The 19,350-nt window shown below is 32.0% G+C and overlaps 1 protein-coding gene across 2 annotated transcripts; it reads right to left on the bottom strand.

Moving 5' to 3' along the window:
* Positions 1-1,171: 1,171 nt before the first annotated feature.
* On the bottom strand, positions 1,172-18,592 carry LOC133196263 (uncharacterized). 2 transcript variants are annotated; one of them, XM_061332183.1, is made up of 7 exons: positions 18,482-18,539; positions 3,749-3,891; positions 3,163-3,306; positions 2,841-2,888; positions 2,505-2,658; positions 1,768-1,893; positions 1,172-1,330 (listed from the first exon to the last, which is right to left on the bottom strand). In XM_061332183.1, exons 2-7 carry the CDS (start codon positions 3,862-3,864, stop codon positions 1,292-1,294), a joined length of 627 nt encoding a protein of 208 aa, XP_061188167.1. In that variant the 5' UTR covers positions 3,865-3,891; positions 18,482-18,539; the 3' UTR covers positions 1,172-1,291. The 2 variants fall into 2 exon arrangements, with proteins under 2 accessions (XP_061188167.1, XP_061188168.1); XM_061332184.1 differs by lacking the exon at positions 3,749-3,891 and having other exon boundaries at positions 18,482-18,592.
* Positions 18,593-19,350: the final 758 nt, after the last annotated feature.

Below are 19,350 nucleotides of genomic sequence, written 5' to 3'. Positions count from 1 at the left end.
ACTATTCGTGCATGTACATAAATTTAAATGCCCTGGATCAACTAGTGGAAGAAACACGTAAACGCAATCTAAACGATAATTTGCTTCTAATTAAAAGATATATACATGTCTAGTTTATCTGTTTTCAGAACGAAAATTTGCCATTTAGGATACAATCTCCTTTCAAACCCTTTCTTCAAGAATTTGAAATACGTCCTGACTTAGTATACTCGCACCAGAGAAGTTAAAGGAAAATAAGTTTTCAGTCTTGTCCCTCAAAGGACGTGGACAAATTTCAATTAGAAAAATGTGTACCCTGGGAAAATACAAAGAAAAGTTCTGTAACTGGTCAAGATTCTGTAACTTCCTGCAATCAAAATGGAAATTTGATAAGTTTCAGTCAAAAATCGGATTGTCGGTACCCTTAAGTCTCGTGGTTGTATTTCGAAAGTAATTTTTTTTTAATTTACATATATACTAACCAATACACTTACAAAAAACATAGACATGTATATTACTAAAGAAGTTTGAATGAGTACTCCGTAATATGAAACATTATTCTGAGAATAAGTGACTTATTGTGATAAATTCTTATTGTCAGCAGATTATATTTCATTTTTTTTCCTATTCAAGAAATTTCTTTTCGCTGCTTTGCCTTACTGTAAAATGGATTTATAAAAACAAGCTTTCTTATAAAATCAGTTCTTCAATATTTTATATATATTTAATTTACTGAATTGCTGTTCAAAATAAAATTTACAATAAGACATAAAGTAAACTTTTATTTGTTTTTCACAATGTTAAGAGACATTTACAGAGTTAATTTTATGTTTCTATATATATAGAAAGCACTAAAAACCCAACTATATATATATATATATATATATATATATATATATATATATATATATATATATATATATATATATATATATACATGCATACTTATTTTATTCATTTTGCTTTATTGTTGAACAATTTCAGACTATACTTCCATAACACATTAGTCAAAAAAAACATACAAAGATACACATTCAATTAAATACATATTTTTATCTTAAATGGTACTATTATGTAATATACATTTATATTATGTAATATATATATATATATATATATATATATATATATATATATATATATATATATATATATATATATATATATATATATATATATATATAATGGCCAGGTAAAATGTTCCAACATTTTACCTACCGTACACTATACTTATTTGTTGGTAAGTATTAAGGCATCAAAAAAACATGAACATATATGTTTATGCTTTAGACAGCAGGTAGGTAATATGTAGTCACTGCAATGACAACTGCTTCTCATATCGAATTACGGCCTGAAAATAATGTAGTAATCGTCATGTCAACGTACAAGGTAACACGAACATCAACTCACCCACCCAACCCCCAATATAAGCCAGTAAATAAATACATGTATTAAAACCGCCTTATTTAAATAAATAAGACAAAAATATGATGATTTCTTAACTGACATTAGTTGTGGCAGGTAAGGGTGAGGGGACAAAATGATGGGAAAGGGCTACAGGATGTGGGAGGGAATAGAAAGGGCACCAAATGAGAGGACAGAAAGAGAACAGGAGGGGAGAGAGGCTCCTCAGCGCTACTCTACAGCCTTGCTACTAGGATGAACCTCAGAACTGATTCACATATTTGCCGTATTTGCTGCTGTTCTAAGCTTGCTTTTTTATTTTCAAAGAACTTATGTAACACGGTTCAGTTTAAAGGTGAAGTTGACAATAAGATTTATACTTACCGGTGTGTTAGTAAGGAGGGGCAACAAACCGTACCCTGTACGGGGCTTTCCAACAGCTCTGTATCCGTGTCGCTCGTAAAATTTTATCGCCCGTGTATTTGATGGATACGTCAGTAAAAATATTTTCTAAATACAATAAAGTATTTTCTAAATACAATAAGATATTGAGAAAAAAGAAACTTTTTAACAAGAATGAAATATGGAGATAACGATCATCAAGCTCAAAAGTTCATTGAACCAGTACAAATCGGGAGCAGAGCAAACACGGGCCCATAAAACATCAGAAGTGGGATCAGGTGAACAGTACAAATCGGGAGCATAGCAAACACGGGCCCATAAAACATCAGAGGTGGGATCAGGTGCCATGGAGGAGTAATCATCGCTTGCCGACCGGTCACAACCGCCGTGTGCTCCTTGTCATGACCCGGAAAACGGACAAATCCACTAACAATTCAATGTGTAAATAGTGGCCTTACAATAAGTATGAAAAACGCCAGTCAGCATTCGACATAATGATAGATTGTATTTGCTGCCAAGATGATCTTTAGCTATGTTTCTATGTCTGCATTTTTGCACTTAAGTATACTAGATTCTTAGAGAGAGACAAGGTTAAATACCGATAAATAAAATCTTTATTAGCTCGTAGATATCTACTTCAAGATTATATCCACATAAAACCTTGTTAACTATAAGCCTTATCAATAAATATCATCCATCTATAAATATTATCTACTTACATTACATTGTCTTGATACAGCTTCTTTCTCAACCTTTTTTAGCAGAGTTGTGCCATAACCTTGACCTTTGTACTTTTCTTCTACGGCTAAGTAATGTAGATACGCTTCAGAACGAGGTATTGAAAAGAAAATTACTCTTTTAAGCAGCAGAAGCCTTTAATGAAAGAATAAAATAACGGAATAAATATTATTATTATAGAAATATTATCCACATAGCCTTCATCAACTATTTATATCACAAAAACACTACAAATAAAATGTCTGGCTATATCACCTGACAGAAAGATGTCCAATCTATAATTGATCAGAATAAGAGAATAATAAAATATACATTACTTGCAGATATCTTTTATTCCAAATGTCTTTACAAAATCTTTCACATCCCTAAAATTTAAAAAAAAAATTATATGATATATTACGTATATACACAAGATTAAAGAATTTAACAAACACTATTGTCTTTTCTTTGCAACTGCATTAGATATATGTCCATGTATTTTTATTTATAAATCAATACATTTTGGCAGAAATACATAAATTAATGTTCCTGTAATCGAACCTTGACTCATATGATAAATTAAGCCTTTGATTGTAAGGTAACACGACTGACATTCATATCGTTATCTTTCTTGTCCAATAAAGATATTTAATTACTTACGGCATCTTTTTCACACTGTCTTCAAAATCAACTTCAGCAAATCCAACCTTTTCATTTCCCACAGTTAGTACAAATGTGTTCTGTCTAAAGTTGTTTGACTGACATTTGTATACGCCAGTGTAGAAGTCAAGGATGGTCTTTAAACTATGATAAAAAACATTTTTTTTTTGTATTTTAATTTTGCTGTAGGGTAGTGTGCTCAATTTCAAATAGGCTGTGAACGCTTAGTTCAAAGCATGCCCGATTGCATTAAGGCAGTTTTTCAAGCAGAAGGGAGAGCAAATAATAACTACAGAAAGAAAGATCAATTATGAATATATAAACTTTCATAAAATTGCAAAATTCATCATATCTTTTATTGGCGCCTTTGTTTATTAATTATATATATATATATATATATATATATATATATATATATATATATATATATATATATATATATATATATATGTTTAAGATGTACACTGTAAATTTAATCACTTAGTAGTTCACAAAAGCATGTTAGGTTAAAAATGTTTATGAGCTGTACACATGTATGCTCTTTATTGGCTTACGAAATGACTTTGGTTTAGAGGATAGAATTTACCTGCTACTAGAAAATAACGCTTCATAAAATCCATAAGCAGCTCTTATCATCATTCTACTTGCAAATTTGGAATCCTCCTCGTCATTTGACAGGTGTCTTATAGTGTAATCCATCATTAAGAACGGGAGTGACACGATAAATCGCTGCAACAATATTAGTCTAACTATCAGTTTAGGCACGTAAGACATAAATCTATTTACATTTCTATTTTTTTTCTCTGTAATAACTCTGAGAAAGTTAGGTGAGTTGATTTCTTGATAATTACATCTGAATGTAAATTTCGCCAAGTGGAAGGTCAGGAGCCTTAATATGCATGTCAATCTAGTGCGGTTGTCTTTGTGTCTGACGTCAGTGGACGGGGACTATTGAAATTAACAATGGGTGTATTTTAAATCTATTAGACAGCATTTTTTTAAATTTATAATTTTATTTCATATATAAATGTAAATATAATGAATCACTGTCTAGTTTGTTGTGTATGCCAGGGATATCAACGACAGTTGGAAACGTGGGATAATTTATGCATAACGGACTTCGCCTGTTATGCAAATTATATTACGTTTCCAACTATCGTTGATGCCCTGGCATACCCAACAAACTAGATAGTGATTCCTTCAGTAATTCTATTTTTTAAGGGGGCAACCGAACAAAAATTCCTTGACAATCAAACAAAAATAGGTCATCATACAACATTTATGAGGGCGAGCATCCGTAAAACAGATAATTTATGTTTGCTTTTCATTGCATAGTATTTCTGAAAATTATCCCCAACCAAGTTCTTAGGACCTGTTAGCAGTAAAATTTGATTAATAAAACATACTGATGATTTTTCTTTCATAATAATTCTTGGTAAATATTTTTTTTAAATGAATGACAAAACGGCGTCTCGTAAGATAAATGCCTTTGCGTCAAGTTTTATGTAGAACGTTTGTCTATTAGTATAATGCACACATAATTACAATGTAGATAGCAATACTTTTTACTTATTTGATATCTTACATCAATTGTCGTTCAAAATCAAGCAAATGTACGTAGTTAATTTTCTGTTTATGCCATTTTACACATCGAGCCGATCTATTCTAGCTTACCTTGTATGGGACACAGATCGCGTCAAAAGAATTACACAGTTTTTAAACAAAACTCACTTTAAAGTGACAGTGCGGCGCATCTCATCAAAAAACTGACTTGATAAAATTTTCATGGTAAGAGAGGAAAGCCCAGTAGGCCTGCTACATTGATAAAGTCGACCAAAAAGAAAGAGAAACTGAAAATAGAGCTTGAAAAAGCAACTTTCCTGACTAAAATTTAGTTTTGGGATTAATATAATCGTTGGATAAGGAAGAAACGGGAACTCGGCAACACTCACGCAGGGCTCGCGAAGGTTCTACTCGACAGGTTTGTTAATGCTTGTTATCATTTCTCATTTTTCCATCGCTTTCAATTAAAGAAAAAAAATTAGTGTAAACTCAACATAAAAATACACCTATGACTTATAAACATTGTTGCCATTTGAAGTGCTAATTTTTTTAACTGTGCAGAAAAATGTTTTGTTTGACATTTGCCGCGTTAACGTATGATTTGGTGGTTTTTCCTTTCTCGGACCCCAATACACAAAACGTCAACATTTGTACTTTTAATTCTGTTAAATTCGCCTGAAAGCAGACTAAAATCTTTACGATTATTATTTTAGATTATTTTATCAGAAAGATATGATAATTTGCTTTTGAAAATTGCTTTTACCTCATATTCATTATAATTGTAAACGCTATAGTGTAGGCACGTGTCGTTTTAGAATTCACGTGGTACAAATAAACAAATCTAAGATTGCTCCAGTTCGTACGACCCTTGATTTTCCGGCAGATTCTAATTACGTTAATTTTGTATGAGGAGGGAATATTTCTGTTTCTCAAACTGCTTAAATCAACTTTATACCTTATTTCTTAATGATATTTTGGGTAAATTTGAATGAAAAAGCACACGTTTTGCAGCCGTACTGTCGCTTTAACTGAGAAAAAAATGGGGATGGGGTCAATTACATACCAAAGTAATTAAATTGCTTTGCTGGTTCTCAATGAAATACTGAGTGAATAAATGCGATTAATTAAATAAAAGTTGTCTTTATAAAGTAATTAATAAAATTTCAAATGACATTTTATTACTTTTTCAAAATTTGATCAACAATGGTATATACAGAAAAACCCAGGTGTGTTTGTATATGGTGATATCAATAATATTTCACACTCGATTCTAAAGAATTTTTCCATTGCATTTAATCATAAAAATTTTTTTTTTTTTTAATTGTAAGATCATTTATATGGCTACGAGGGAGTGTAGGGTTTTTAGGGATTTAATATGCACCTTGCTTTAAAATTTTCTGACTCAAATTTTGAAAGAACACCAAAATGCTTTAAAAATACATGTACCTGCCTAATTTTGAAGTCTGTTTACTATACCACTTCATACTTAGTACATAACTATTCATGCATATATATAAATTTGATTGGATAAAATTGAGGAAGAAATATGTCTATGAATTTGTTTCTGATTAGAAAGCGAATAATTTATCTATTTTTAGAACTAATTTGCCGCTTCCACAATTTTTTCACAATTTTTTGCCACATAGTATTCATGTATTTTGTTTTTACAAGAATTTTCAAAATTACTGTGAACTAACTTTTTATAGGTATTTGTCGCATAAAAGTCCTGTGCCGATAAATTTGTAAATTGTACATCAAAAACTTACAAAGCTCAATATCTTACATTTGAGAAAAATAAAACACATCAAAGGAGTTAAAAGAGAAATGTTTTCAGTCGTGTCCCTTTGTCTCAAAAATGTCTGAATAGACCCAAAGATCACGATACAGACTTAAACTTAGGTCAAACTTTCATCGCCTGTAAGATGTTGATTGTTAACTTAACCTGTGTATTGCTGATAATAGCACTTTAGTGGTGCACTATTGAAGAATATTTTTATTTTAGATTACCTTGACTTCTAAAGCTTTTCAGTACAATATAATTATTTTGATTTAAATTGGTACCATATATGATTTAAACTTAAGCTTAAGCTTAAACTTAAGATGTTTCAATGATAATGTTGACATATCCTGGGAGGAGACAATAAGATTGTGATGTAGACTCGATAGAAGGTGAGGATGATGTAACTTTGTGATATATGTATCAATATGGAAAAGTTGGAAAAGTACGAGTAAAAGAATCGGATCGGATTGGTGGTGCTTACGCTCAATTTAAGGTTTTCTTTTAGAATATGATAATGCAATTCAATTTTCTGAGTGTCCTTAGCATTGGGAATGCATTTAAATTTGAGAAAAGTTAAACATACACTGCCAATACATTTACCGATGAATGAAAATGTATTACGTATGGAGTTTGAATAAAGATAATCCAAACAGTGACAAATATCCTGTGAATAATTGGCCTCTCGTTGGAAATACTGAGTGTCAGCAGATAATTTTTTCCTTTTTTTTTTTATTCAAAAAGAATTGTTCGTTGTTTTGCCTTATTGTAGGGATGGCAATTGGTAACCGGTAAACCGATTACTCGGTCGGAACGATGGTAATCGGTTAGAAAATCTGTAATTGGTTAGTCGAACATGGAGGCTAATTACGGCTCTCCGGATTGAGATTATAGGATAACCGGTCATTTTGTTTAGTGATAATTACTTTTAAAAACCACGTAGTTACCCCGACTGTCTAGTGATTCTTTAATGATATTAAATCACCGTTCAGTACTGTGTGAACTGGTATGTTCATCTTTTGCAGTTATGTATGTAAATCTTATACGGTACAAATTTTAATGCACCAGATGTGCATTTTGACAAATTATGTCTCTTCAGTGATGCTCTATCAAAGTATACTATGAAACAAATATTGTAAATTATGTGATAGTTCAGACTTAGTTTTGATTAAAGTGACAATGCAGAAGAAACTATTGTGACTTCTGCTGTGGAAAAATCACCAATGTCTGATTTCTCAGGCATATGTCATAGTTTTCTTAATTTTTACTTGTCAATTGAAATTGAAATAAAATATATATGTAGTTTTCTGATCAGGATAAACAAAATGTTTTTATCTTCTAACGTATATTTTAGTCTTCTTGTGTATATGAATAGAGCTACTTGAAAAAAATATGTCTGACAAGAAAAAGTGTTTTTGTACGATTAACCGGACCGGTTAAGCGGTCGGAACGTGTTGCGGTTAACTGAATAGCAATCCAGTGTTTGATTGCCATCCTTACCTTATTGTAATACATAAATTTATACATGTATAAATGTAAGTCAAGCTTCCTTGTAAAATCGGTCAAGCAGATTGTAATTTCCGTTAAGTTACTGGAAAAGAGTTCAAATTAAATGTACTGTTAGACAAAGTAAGGGACAAGGTATGGTTATTGCCTTGAAATTGTGACTGCAATATTAAGAACATTGTTTGTTTGGAAACCAGTATTATTTTTATTGAAAGTGAACAAGGAGTCACCAAGAAAGCGACAAATAAGAAATTTACCGATTTCTCAATTTTAATTTTTTTATAACATTTTGGCTACTTTTCATTTTTTGGAAACACAGGGCGCAAGCTTGTCTATCTGATATTTATATACACAAGATATATCTGATTCAATTGCATGAAATATGCAAATTTGCTAGATAGCTAGCTAACTTACTGTGTTATCAAATTGTGCTGTAAAATTGAGGACAATCTGAATACTAGTAATAAAATTGAAAAAAAAAATCAGAAAATGACAAATTACGTGACCTTTCTTTGACATCAGTGTATGCTATCACTTAAAATCAATACTCATTTTGAAACAGGGATGACAAAATGTGTTACTCTCTCTCTCTCTCTCTCTCTCTCTCTCTTTAGTAATGATTTCTTGCAAAGTTCTAAGGGACTCCCTAACACAGGGTCAAAAAAGGAGACTAAACTTATCTTTTCCAAATTTGTATTTCTGTTCTAATTTTACATTCAAAATATTAACTTAATTTTACAGGATTATATTCCTGATGTACATACATCCTTATTTTATACATTTTCTGTCATTGTTAAACAATTTCAGACTACGTCATGTACACTTTCATAACATGAAATATATGGAGATAACGAACAGTATTCAAGCTCAAAAGTCCATTATACAATACAAAATAGGAGCAGAGCAAACACGGACCTCCAAACATCAGAGGTGGGATCAGGCGCCATGGAGGAGTGAGCATCCCCTGCCGACCGGTCACACCCGCCGTGTGCTCCTTGTAATGATCGGGAAATAACGAAAAAATCCGTCGACAATTCAGTGTGTAAATAATGGCCTAACAATTAGTATGAAAAACGTCAGTCAGCATTTGACTCAATGATAAATTGTATTTGCTGACAAGGTCATTGTATCGACCAAAGAACTTACGAAATGATGACTTTAAACGAGACAGCTGATATTCTTGTTTCATCAACTTATTTGTCAATAATTTACCTCGTTTTAGAAATTGTACATACGTAGAGCATGCTCTTGCGTATCGAATCAACTGAGAGATATATACCCCGTATGCAGGTGATGAAGGTATATTGCTGCATAAGTAAGGGAAGTTGACGATTGAAAAGTTAAAGTCATCACATTTATCATAAAGCTTGGTTGTTAGATTACCATTAACGTCTTTTTCAAGTAAAATATCCAAATATGAAACAGATGTATCAGACTCTGTGGTATCTTTTATCTCAAGTTCACCAGGACATATCGTATCGACATAAGAATGAAAATAGCCATTGTTGATTGACAATACGTCGTCGATATATCTAAATGTCGAGTTGAACGCCACAGCAAGTGTTTTCTTCTTTTCACGTACAAGATTTTGGACAAATTCTGCTTCATATGAATACAAAAAAGGTCTGCTAATAGCGGGGCGCAATTGGTACCCATTGGAATTCCAATAGATTGTTGGAAGACCTGGTCTCCAAAAACCACATAGATATTGTCAATCAGAAACTCAAGCATCTTTTTAATGTCAACTTCAGAGTACTTGTGTGTACAATCAGAATGTTTTTTAACAAAATAATTTTGCAAATGACCAATGACAAGGTAAGTATATTTACGAGTTCCATTTTTATTGAAAAAGCAGCTGTCAATGATATCAAAAAGCCTGGACTTTAATTTATCGTGGGGAATAGTTGTGTATAAAGTTGAAAAGTCGTAAGTTTTTAAGCTGTTGAAAGGGATGAGAGAGGGTAACAAGGGAGAAAGAATAGATAAGAGGGAAATGAGGGGGAAATTATGGGAAGACAGAGTCGGAGAAATTAAGGGTGCATGAGGGGAGAAGGTTACACTACTCAGCTCTACAGTTTTACTTCTTAAATGAGCCTTAGTATTAAATTTTAAAATTTACTGTACCTGCAGTAAACATATAAATCAAAACTCATACATAGATTTTCATTTATTGAAATTAACATTTACATCTGAAATTGGGTGCCATTCCCGCTAGAGTGTCTTCCACTCGTAAAATATGCATTGAGGAATTAGGAAATCATGTGCATTTGTACCTCTGACAGCGGGTTGGTAAACTGTTGTCACCGCAATGACAACTGCTTCTCATATCGAATTACAGCCTGAAAAAATGTAGGGATTGTCATCTTAAATCGAATAACATGAACACACACCTCTAATATTAGCATAAAAGTAAATATATTATAAAACCATTCATATCATTTGAATTTTCGACTAGCATAAGTTAGGGTAGGGTAAGGGGGAGGGGTGAAGGGATGAGAGAGGGTAACAAGGGAGAAAGAATAGGTAAGAGGGAAATGAGGGGGAAATTATGGGAAGACAGAGTCGGAGAAATTAAGGGTGCATGAGGGGAGAAGGTTACACTACTCAGCTCTACAGTTTTACTTCTTAAATGAGTCTTAGTATTAAATTTTAAAATTTACTCTACCTGCAGTTTTAAAGTTTTCTTTCTTTTTTTATTGTTACACAGTTTTGATTAAAGTTGACAGACATACCTGTTCGAATAGAACTTACCGGTTTGTTTGCTGAGATGGGTATCAAACCGTAACCTGTTTGGGGCTTTCCAACAGCTTTGTATCCGTGTCGCTCATAAAACTTTATCGCTCGAGTATTTGACGAAAACGTCAGTAGAAATATTTTCTAAATACAAAATATTGTGGAAATTTAACAGCTTTGTAACAAACGATGAATTTAATTTTTTTCCCCGATATTCAGTTTGCTTTACTGGACTCTTAGTCAAAGACAGGATTAAATACAAAAAATACATTTTTATTAACATGACACCATAGTATTCTTATCAACATACCAAACATTACTGTAGAAATCGCAAAAGAATGTGATTAAGTACGAGGGGTGATCAAAAAGTTCGCGAATAATATCTTTATCTACATAACCAGATCAGAATGAAACTTGGTATACATATAGTCATAAACATTTGCTATAGATGGCATCAGTTGTTGTGATATCTTGTTTCATGTTCATGAGCCATTGCGGTAGCTCAGTCGGTAGAGCGCTCGCTCCATGATCGGAAGGTCGTGTGTTTGAAACACGGCCGCGACAGACCGAAGTCGATATAAAATAGGTAGCAACTGTTCCTTCGCCAAGCTCTCGACTCGGAAGTGAAAGTTGCGGGTCCTTCAGATGAGACCCCGTTTCACGGTTGGCGTTGGCACGATAAAGAACCCTCATTGCTTAATGGCCCTGAGTGCCGAATAAAGGTCTAAATTTGAAGCCCTTCAACAGTATATGGTGACGTCTCTATATGAGTGAAAAATTCTCGAATGGGACGTAAAACAACATACAATCAATCAATCATGTTCATGACGTCACGGTGTGAAAATGACAGCAATATGTAGATGACTTCTGCCAAAAATCGTTGATTCAGTCGTACTGCAGCAAAGAACGGCTGTAAAGTTTTACGTAAATTTTAGAAAATCCTTTACAATAATATACATACAATATTTTGTTTTTGTCTTTTTAATTGTATTTTTTTTTTCATTTTATTACACAGTCCTTAATCCCCAAATAGTAAGACCGTTAGAATTCCATTTTCCATATGAAATCTGGCAACCAAAATGAAATATGATTCCCTTATTCTCACAGCTAAAGAAAATGATGAAATTAAAATTATTATAATTATTAAACTATTAGACATAATTATTTGTCATTTTATAACAATTATCCTCCAAAAAAGATTTCGGTCTTTCTTTACTTCACTTGTCAGACTACAACAATCCTTTTGGTTTACCGATTCTGATGTATTTTCATAGTATTTATATTTTGGTATGTGTATATTTGTTTGTTTGTTTGTATGTTGTATAACGTCCATCTCGAGAATTTTTCACTCATATGGAGACGCAACTACTTGCCGGTGGAGAGCTGCAAATTTTGTCCTATACTCTGCACTTCCGGCCATTGAGCAGTGAGGGATCTTTTTCGTGCCAGCACCTACTGCGACACGGGACCTCGGTTTATACGGTCTCATCCGAAGGACCGGTCTCCACGTCCCACAGTGGGATTCGAACCCGCGACGTAAGAATCAACCGCGACTTTAGAGCAGACGCTCTAACCACTGCGCCACGCGGGCAGGGTATGTGTATAGATACAGTTTCAAAGTACAATGTCTTGAGCTCATAAACATGTGATATAAATGCTAATTATAAAAACATTGCCTCTTAAAATCAAAAGGACTTGTCAAGTTAAATCAACTATCCGAGAAGATCAAAGGTCAAGTGGTCTTTAAGGAATAATGACCTTCTCCTCTAAATTTCACAATTTTTTTTAAATTTCCCAACATTGATTTTCATCAAGAGCTGTAGCATCAGATTTAGATTAAAAAAATAGTATGAGGTATGAAGCGCTGCTTATTTTTTTTTTTTTAAGAAAGGAAATTTAAGACAGATCATAATATGAAGAAATTTTAACACTGAGAATAAAAAGAGTAATAATTTATTATTACAACATAAAATTAAAAATATGAGGTGTATTTAAAAATAATAGTAAGTGCCATACCTATCAAATTCATGTTAGAAAACGTACTAAAGCGCTTCTTCCTAAATCAGAATATCTCAATGTAATACTAGTATGTGGTTGTAAGAAAAAAAAATTCGACTGTGTTAGCAAGAGTTATCTTTCTTATAAGTAATTTTTTTTTCATTGGATAAAAATGTAATACTGATAAAAATTCTACATTTGGTACTTGATGCAATAAATCATTTTTAAAGAAGTCCTTAAAAAGATAGAACTTCAATTTGTAAGGGTTTTACATCTGGATTTATTTATTTTTTTTTTTTTTTTTTTTTTTTTTTGGTCAAATATAATTATACAATTTGAAAAGTATAGGCAAATTAAGGAAATAGAAAGTTATGTTTTCAAAATATCTTATGTTTGATTGAATTTACTACACAGGGGTCTTGCTAATGAAACTGATAAAGTAATCTATGAGTAATAATAGTATTTCTTACTTGGAAAGTTATCTCTTTCATCAGATGGTCGGTCCCCCTTAACGCTGTTATTTTTCATGTTTTATTGGCAAACAATGCACATGCTAATTATCATACACATGTACTTACATGTAAGTCTTTTAATGTCAAATATATGCTATACATCGGCACAATATACTATTTTGAAAAGTAAGTCAAAGGTCAACCATGGTATTTTACGAAAGCCAGACAGACAGATACCAGGTAAAGTGATCTCTAAGTGTCGCTCTGCTCTGCAGAAAAGAAATATTAGACCCGGTAAAATCTTTTATCTGCTATGAACAATACGTTACGGAGCATGTCACGTGACTGCCTATACCACGTATTTCGTGTATGAGCAGAGCTGTAGCAGATGTGTTTCAAAACCTACTTTAGAAAAAAAATAAACACTGAAAACCAATTCAAATTCTCTTTGATCACCCTTCGTACATCTAAAAAAACTTTAACATAACATGCCTTTGTGAACAAATGAAAAGCGCATTTTGGAAAGACATGTATTCTACTAAACATAGATTTAAAATAAAAATACGATGCAGTTTGCAATTTTATGGTATTTTTATATTCATAATTGATCAATATTTCACGTTCTAGTTGATCCTATTTCTGCAGGAATAATACATATAGCTATAATGGGAATAGGCATGCTGTAAATAAAGTTTTCAGAACATTTTCAGCTGGAGTTCCTCCCATATATCTATTTAGTCTTTGGTATTATTTGAGAAAGGGTCTTCTTTATTGGACCAAAAATGTTTTCGGTTGGGTTTAAATCAGAACTGTTTCCCGGCCATGGAAGTGTAGCAACAGCATTACGCTACTGAGAAACTCTTTTGTGCTTTTTGATTTGTTGCAAAGGTGCTAATACAAATCACAGAATCAAATTTGTTAATACATGTACAATAAATACAAATAGATTTTAGGAAATACTACTACTGTAATTTTCAAAAGCATTATCGGTTAAGAAGTTTTTTGAGCTGTGTATTTGTCAATGGATAATGTTAAGCTCAGTAATTGGTACACATTTCCCATGGGTACCAATTGCGCCACGTTATTAGCAGACCTTTTTTTATATTCATATGAAGCAGAATTTGTCTAAAATCTTATACGTGAAAAGAAGAAAACACTTGCTGTGGCATTCAACTCGACATTTAGATATATCGACGACGTATTGTCAATTAACAATGGTTATTTCCATTCTTATGTCGATACGATATATCCTGGCGAGCTTGAGATAAAAGATACCAAAGAGTCTGATACATCTGTTTCATATTTGGATATTTTACTTGAAAAAGACGTTAATGGTAATCTAACAACCAAGCTTTATGATAAACGTGATGACTAACATTTCAATCGTCAACTTCCCTTACTTATGCAGCAATATACCTTCATCAACTGCATACGGGGTTTACATCTCTCAGTTGATTCGATACGCAAGAGGGGTTCCGCAAGAGAATGGTCTACCTATGTGCAATTTCTAAAACGAGGTAAATTGACAAACAAGTTGATGAAACAAGAATATAAGCAGTCTCGTTTAAAGTCATCATTTCGTAAGTTCTATGGTCGATACAATGACCTTGTTAGCAAATACAATATATCATTGAGTCAAATGCTGACTGACGTTTTTCATACTAATTGTTAGGCCATTATTTACACACTGAATTGTCGACGGATTTTTCCGTTATTTCCCGATCATGACAAGGAGCACACGGCGGGTGTGAATGGTCGGCAGTGTATGCTCACTCCTCCATGGCACCTGATCCCGCCTCTGATGTTTTGGAGGTCCGTGTTTGCTCTGCTCCTATTTTGTATTGTTTAATGGACTTTTGAGCTTGAATACTGTTCGTTATCTCCATATATTTCATTTAATGAGGGAAAATTACGATTTATTTAGTTTCAATGGGAATATCTACGTCGAGTTTATCCACACAAATTCTTGTTAACTATTAACCTAAATATAATCTTCATTGAATAATTCCAGATCCATTCACAACTTACATTACATTGCCTTGATAAAGCTTCCTCCTCAACTTTTTTAAGCAGAGTTGTGCCATAACCTTGACCTTTGAACTTTTCATCTATGGCTAAGTAATGAAATGCTTCAGAACGAGGAATTGAAAAGAAAAATACTCTTTTAAGCAGCAGAAGCCTTTAGTGAAAGAACAAAAGACATGGAATAAATGTTAGTTTATGGCAATGTTACCTAACTACATGAATAAACTATGTATAACTAAAAATATTACAAAATGCGCTACAAATCAAATGTCTGGCTATATCACCTGACAGAAAGATGCCCAGTCAATAATTGACCAGAATAAGAGATTAATAAAATATGCATTACTTGCACATATCTTTTATTCCAAATGTCTTTACAAAATCTTTCACATTACTTAAATAAAAAAAAAATCATAGAATTTATTAACAATACAAATTAATACATCTATTATAAATTAAACATGATTGAAGAAGTAAACATATACGATTTTTTTTTTTTTTTTTTTGCATTATATATATATATATATATATATATATATATATATATATATATATATATATGGGGGGTGGGGGGATGTCCCTGTATTCTTGTTTTGTAAATCAATACGTTTTGGCAGAAATACAAAAAATTCATTTAACTGCAATCGAACCTTGACTCATATGATAAATTAAGCCTTTTATTATAGGGTAAAAGGACTGACATTCATATCGTTGTCTTTCTTGTCCAATAAAGATATTTAATTACTTACGGCATCTATTTCACGCTGTCTTCAAAATCAACTTCTGCAAATCCAACCTTTTCATTTCCCACAGTTAGCACAAACGTGTTCTTTCGAAAGTTGTTTGACTGACATTTGTATACGCCAGTTTAGAAGTCAAGGATAGTCTTTAAACTATGATAAAAAAATTAGTTATTATTTTTGCTGTAGGGTACTGTGCTATTTCCAAAAAGGCTGCGAAAGCTTAGCTCAAAACATGCCCAATTACATTTAGGCTGTTTTTCAAGCAAAAGGGAGAGCAAATAGTTACTACAGAAAGAATGTTCAATTATATATGAATATATTAACTTTCATAACATTGCAAAATTCATCATATCTTTTGTTGGCACCTTTGTTATATATAAATATATATATATATATATATATATATATATATATATATATATATATATATATATATATATATATATATATATATATATATATATATATATATTAGGGATGGCAATCGAATACAGAATTGCTAATCGGTTAACCGCGAGACGTTCCGACCGATTAACCGGTTAACCGTATCAAAATACGCATTTTCTTGATGTACATACTTTTTTCCTAAGTAGCTCTTTTCATATATACAAGAAGACTGATAGAGTCTAGATGTTAAATCATTTTATTTGTCTTGATTCTTGATTTTAAAAAAAACCTACATGCTTCTATATTTTATTTTAATTTTAATGTAGACTGGAAAAAATTAAGAAAACACTAATCATGACTGAAAAATCATTGATATTTTTCCAAAGCAGATTTCACATAGATTCATTCAACATTGTCACCATAATTAAAACTAAATCTGAAATACATCACTTAATTTACAAAGTTTGTATAGTATATTTATTCGATAGATAACTGCAAAAAACAAACATACTAATTCGCAGTTCTCAACGGTGATTTAATAATTATCATTAAAGAAATACAAGGACGGTCAGGGTAACGACATTGTGTTTTAACAGTAATTAACACTTCAAACACAAAATGACCAATTACCCAACACTCTCAATCCAGTGAACCATAATTACAGCCAGCCAAGTCAGCTTGGATATGTGAAAACGCTGAATTATCAACGTTTATGCAAATATCTCTTTTTTTTCAACATGAATTCTAACAAAATTAGGTTAAAACTTACATATTTTTTTATTTTTTCCGACTAACCGATTACAGATTTTCTAACCGATTCCCATTGTTCCGACCGAGTAATCGGTTAACCGGTTACAAAAATTGCCATCCCTAATATATATATATATATATATATATATATATATATATATATATATATATATATATATATATATATATATATATATATATACTGTATATTCTGTACATTTAATTACTTAATAGTTCACAAAACTATGTTAGGTTAAAATGTTTTGAGCTGTATATATTTACAAAAAGATTTTTTTTTTTTTTTGAGGCCAAGTGTTAAAACATCCCTTCATGTATTTGATCATACAATAAAACCCATTTTGCTTTATCTATGTAAATCATATACGGTACCAATTTTGATGCACCAGATGCGCATTTCGACAAATTATGTCTCTTCAGTGATGCTCAAGCCGAAACGTTGGAAATCCAAAATATTTAAATAAAAAAGATTTGAAAGAGCTGGAAAAAATGCCAAATAATGGAGCCAAATACCTCGAAGGATCAGAGCTATGCATGAGGGAGATGTGAAGTATGTTGGAACATCAATCGACCTAGTATTTTCCTTGAAACCTGCAAACTCTCGGCGTATGACATTTTTAATAAGTTAAAGTGTGAGAATCTACACTTAAAATTTTGTAAGAATATACTAGGATATGCACAGAAAAAATGCAAACTTCACCTCATTATCTGAGCTTGGTAGACTGCCACTTCACTTTGATATTATAAAAAGTATTTTGTCACAGTCAGTAAGTCACAGAAAGAGAGAATATGATGAATATTATACAAACACACTGTATCAGTTTTGCTCATTTAAATAATGAAAGTAAGTTATTGAGGGTTCTAAACTGTGAAAATATTGAAGTGCTTTCTGCAGTATGTGAACTGGCTAGACATGTCATTTAAAATATTATGCATATAAAGTCACATTACAACATTTCTTTAAATATTAAGTACATGTAAATATGTGTATGTAATTTTTAAAAAACACATACAAAAAAATTGACACTTCATGTATTGTAATAGTTAGTACTTTTGCATCCCCACGTGATATCTTTTGCAATGCGAGGATTGTAGAATCTCCCCACTTTGCAATAGGGTACACGGAAGTACTATTTCATTTATCAATATTACTTACATATACAGTGTCAAATTGTACTACTAGTACATACAAAGACATGTACTGTAGACTATTTTGTATACATATAATTTGTCTGTGCTGTTTGTAGAAATCATGCAAATTGATTGTGATGCCTGAAAGGGCCATGATTTGGAAATAAAGAATCTAACTATCTATATGTTGTTTATTGCCTTTCGAAATGACATCGGTTTACCCGATTGAAACTTACCTGCTACTAGAAAATAACGCTTCATGATATCCATAAGCAGCTTTTATCATCATTCTACTTGCATATTTGGAATCCCCCTCGTCATTTGACAGGTGTCTTATATTGTAATCCATTATTGAGAACGGGAGTGACACGATAAATCGCTGCAACAGTCAAACTATAAGTTCAGACACGTAAGACATACGTTAATTTAAGTTTTTAAGCTGGCAACTGAACAGAAATTCCTTGACAATCAAATGAAAATATGTCATCGTACAATATTTTTGAAGGCGTGCAACCGTAAAATAGGTGATTTTATATTGATGGTTTTCTACAGGATAGTATTTCTGAAAATTATCCCCAGCCAATTCTCGGGGCCTTTAATTAGTAAAATTTGATTTATAAAAACATGCTGCTGATTTTTCTTTCATGATAATTGTAGGTAAATATTTTTAAAGATGAATACCAAAACAGCGTCTCTAAGATTAATGCATTTTATCTCAAGTTTTATTTAAAACGCTTGTCTATTAGTAAAATGAACACATGATTACAATTTAGATAGCAATACTTTTTACTTACTTGTAAACTTAGATCACTTGTCGTTCAAAATCAAGCTAATGAACGTAGTTTTCTGTTGATGCCATTTTACACACAGAGCAGATCTATTCTATGTAAAGTTGACCTTGTATGGGACGCAGATTGCGTCAAAAGAATTACACAATTTTTAAACAAAACTTTTCAAAAGATCAGACATCTCCTTCAACAGTGATCAAGTTCGCTATAGAACACGTGCCCGCCATACTAAGACTGCGTGTATTTTATTAACTGAATCAATACTATGACTTCGCTGGATTAACTTTTGAACTTAATATGTCTACGCAATTTTTCTG

Source organism: Saccostrea echinata, unplaced genomic scaffold (genome assembly GCF_033153115.1).
Source record: "Saccostrea echinata isolate AGI-Se365-2 ecotype Australia unplaced genomic scaffold, CSIRO_AGI_Sech_v1 ptg000030l, whole genome shotgun sequence".
In the NCBI taxonomy this organism is placed as follows: Eukaryota; Metazoa; Mollusca; class Bivalvia; order Ostreida; family Ostreidae; genus Saccostrea; species Saccostrea echinata.
The sequence above is the reverse complement of the archived record's forward strand: the minus strand, read 5'-3'. Positions and strand labels throughout refer to the sequence as shown.